Here is a 2,552-nt window from a genome sequence, read left to right on the forward strand (position 1 = left end):
CGCTGGGGATGATGCCCCCAGGGCCGTGTTCCCCTCCATTGTGGGCCGCCCTCGCCACCAGGTAGGGCGCCGTCCCCCTCTGAGCATCCCCTCAAGCCCTGCCGTGGCGATGGCTGCGGGCCCCTGCTGCCCTCTGCATGGAGTGGGCACGCCTGGCCTGCTGGGGAACCCCACGCTGCTGCCCATGGAGAGGTTGCTGAGCCCCCTTCTTTCCTCCCTTTCAGGGCGTCATGGTGGGTATGGGTCAGAAGGACTCCTACGTAGGAGATGAAGCCCAGAGCAAGAGAGGTATCCTGACCCTGAAGTACCCCATTGAACATGGCATCATCACAAACTGGGATGACATGGAGAAGATCTGGCATCACACCTTCTACAATGAGCTGCGTGTGGCCCCTGAGGAGCACCCCACCCTGCTCACGGAGGCCCCCCTTAACCCCAAAGCCAACCGTGAAAAGATGACCCAAATCATGTTTGAGACCTTCAACGTCCCTGCCATGTACGTGGCCATCCAAGCTGTGCTGTCCCTGTACGCCTCTGGCCGTACCACTGGTGAGTGCAAGTGCCCCGCTGGCCCCTCTTCCCCAAAGAAGGATGCCCAGGACAGGGTCCCCTACAGCTGACAAGTGCTCTGCCCCCCAGGACAGGGCCCTTTGTAGGCTGTGTCTCAGGTGGCTGCTTTTTGTTTCCCAGGTATCGTGCTGGACTCTGGCGATGGTGTGACACACAATGTCCCCATCTATGAGGGGTATGCCCTGCCCCATGCCATCATGCGCTTGGATCTGGCTGGCCGGGACCTCACTGACTACCTGATGAAGATCCTGACTGAGCGTGGCTATTCCTTCGTCACCACAGGTAAGCACTATTCCTTCCTTCAGAATGTCCCCCCTTGCTTCCAACCCTTGCACCTCCAGGGAAACTGCAGCCTCTTGCCCCATTGCAAGCCCCGTTGAAGGGCTCCCTGTTGGGAGTTCGCGTGTGGTTGAGGGTCTGGAGTCCCAGCAGCCCTGTGAAGGAGATGCAAGTGTTCCCTGTTCCTACTTTGCAGTCACTGATGCCTTTGCTCCCCCCTCACAGCTGAACGTGAGATTGTCCGTGACATCAAGGAGAAGCTGTGCTATGTGGCGCTGGACTTTGAGAACGAGATGGCCACTGCTGCCTCTTCCTCCTCCCTCGAAAAGAGCTATGAGCTGCCTGACGGGCAGGTCATCACCATTGGCAACGAACGTTTCCGCTGCCCAGAAACCCTCTTCCAGCCTTCCTTCATTGGTGTGTGTGCCCCCTTCCCTCCCTCCTCCCCCACCAGCTCTCCCCTCTCTCCTTAGTCGTCCCATGGAGCTCTCTCTTTGCACTTAACTTCTGCCTGCTTTTCTCCCCTTCCCTGCCCCCAGGTATGGAGTCCGCAGGGATCCATGAGACCACCTACAACAGCATCATGAAGTGTGACATTGACATCAGGAAGGACCTGTACGCCAACAATGTCATGTCTGGGGGTACCACCATGTACCCAGGTATTGCTGACCGCATGCAAAAGGAGATCACAGCCCTGGCCCCCAGCACAATGAAGATCAAGGTAAGGCTGCAGAGTGAAGGACCCAGGCATGGGAGTAGCCGCCTTCTGCCCTCTTTCAGACAGCACGTGAGGCTGTGCACACCCCTGTGCCTGGCACCCGCAGCGCTTGCGTGTTTACTGATCTCTGCTGTCTTGGCTTTTTCTAGATCATTGCCCCACCTGAGCGTAAGTACTCTGTCTGGATCGGTGGCTCTATCCTGGCCTCCCTGTCCACCTTCCAGCAGATGTGGATCACAAAGCAGGAATATGATGAAGCTGGCCCATCCATTGTCCACCGTAAATGCTTCTAAACATGTTTACATGATCACTTTGCCAACCACGCTCAGGATGACAACCTTCTAGGTTGCAGGCTGCCAAGGACCTGCAACAGCCATGTAACTTTCTATTTTGTAATGGTTTCCGGTTACTGTTGCTGCAAAGCTCCAGGTGACACAGTGTATGTAAAGTGTACATAAATTAATTTATTTTACCTCGTTTTGTTTGTTTTTAAAACCAATGCCCTGTGGAAGGAAACAAAAAACTTCAAGAAGCATTAAATCATTGGTCATTCTGTCACACCCCTAATGCGGTTGTTTGTCATCATTTTCCTTGGGTTCTTCCATCGCTCGCTGACGTAGCGTGTCATCTTAACAGCGAGGGCAGTGGGTGGTGAGGCTGGAGCTCCCCAGACAGGAGGACTGGGGAGGGGACAGGACCCCAGCCAGAGGGGCCAGCTCTTGTGTGACTTGTTTGGGTTGCAGACAGCTCGGCGGTGCTGAGGGCAGCCCTGGGGGTGGCTGTGTGTTGCATCATGCCGCTGCAAGGTGGGTGCCATCCCCTCTGCAACATGCTCCCCCGGGACCCGGTGGGGAAAGGGTTACCTGGAAAGGATTTGATTTGGCTCAGCCTGCCAAAAAAGTAGCCCTGGCATGCTCGTGCGGGCATGATGGACAGAGGCAAGGCTGGGACTGAGGGGCAGGTGGCGGGTGCAGGTTAAATAAAG

General features: G+C 56.1%; 1 protein-coding gene across 1 annotated transcript; it reads left to right on the forward strand.

Moving 5' to 3' along the window:
* Window positions 1-6: 6 nt before the first annotated feature.
* Window positions 7-2,134, forward strand: LOC104614954 (actin, alpha skeletal muscle). Its single transcript, XM_010285667.1, has 6 exons — window positions 7-61; window positions 225-549; window positions 691-852; window positions 1,075-1,266; window positions 1,389-1,570; window positions 1,717-2,134. The coding sequence occupies exons 2-6, from the start codon at window positions 231-233 to the stop codon at window positions 1,858-1,860; spliced, it is 999 nt and encodes a 332-aa protein (XP_010283969.1). The 5' UTR covers window positions 7-61; window positions 225-230; the 3' UTR covers window positions 1,861-2,134.
* Window positions 2,135-2,552: the final 418 nt, after the last annotated feature.

Source organism: Phaethon lepturus, unplaced genomic scaffold (assembly GCF_000687285.1).
Source record: "Phaethon lepturus isolate BGI_N335 unplaced genomic scaffold, ASM68728v1 Scaffold51214, whole genome shotgun sequence".
NCBI lineage: Eukaryota > Metazoa > Chordata > Aves > Phaethontiformes > Phaethontidae > Phaethon > Phaethon lepturus.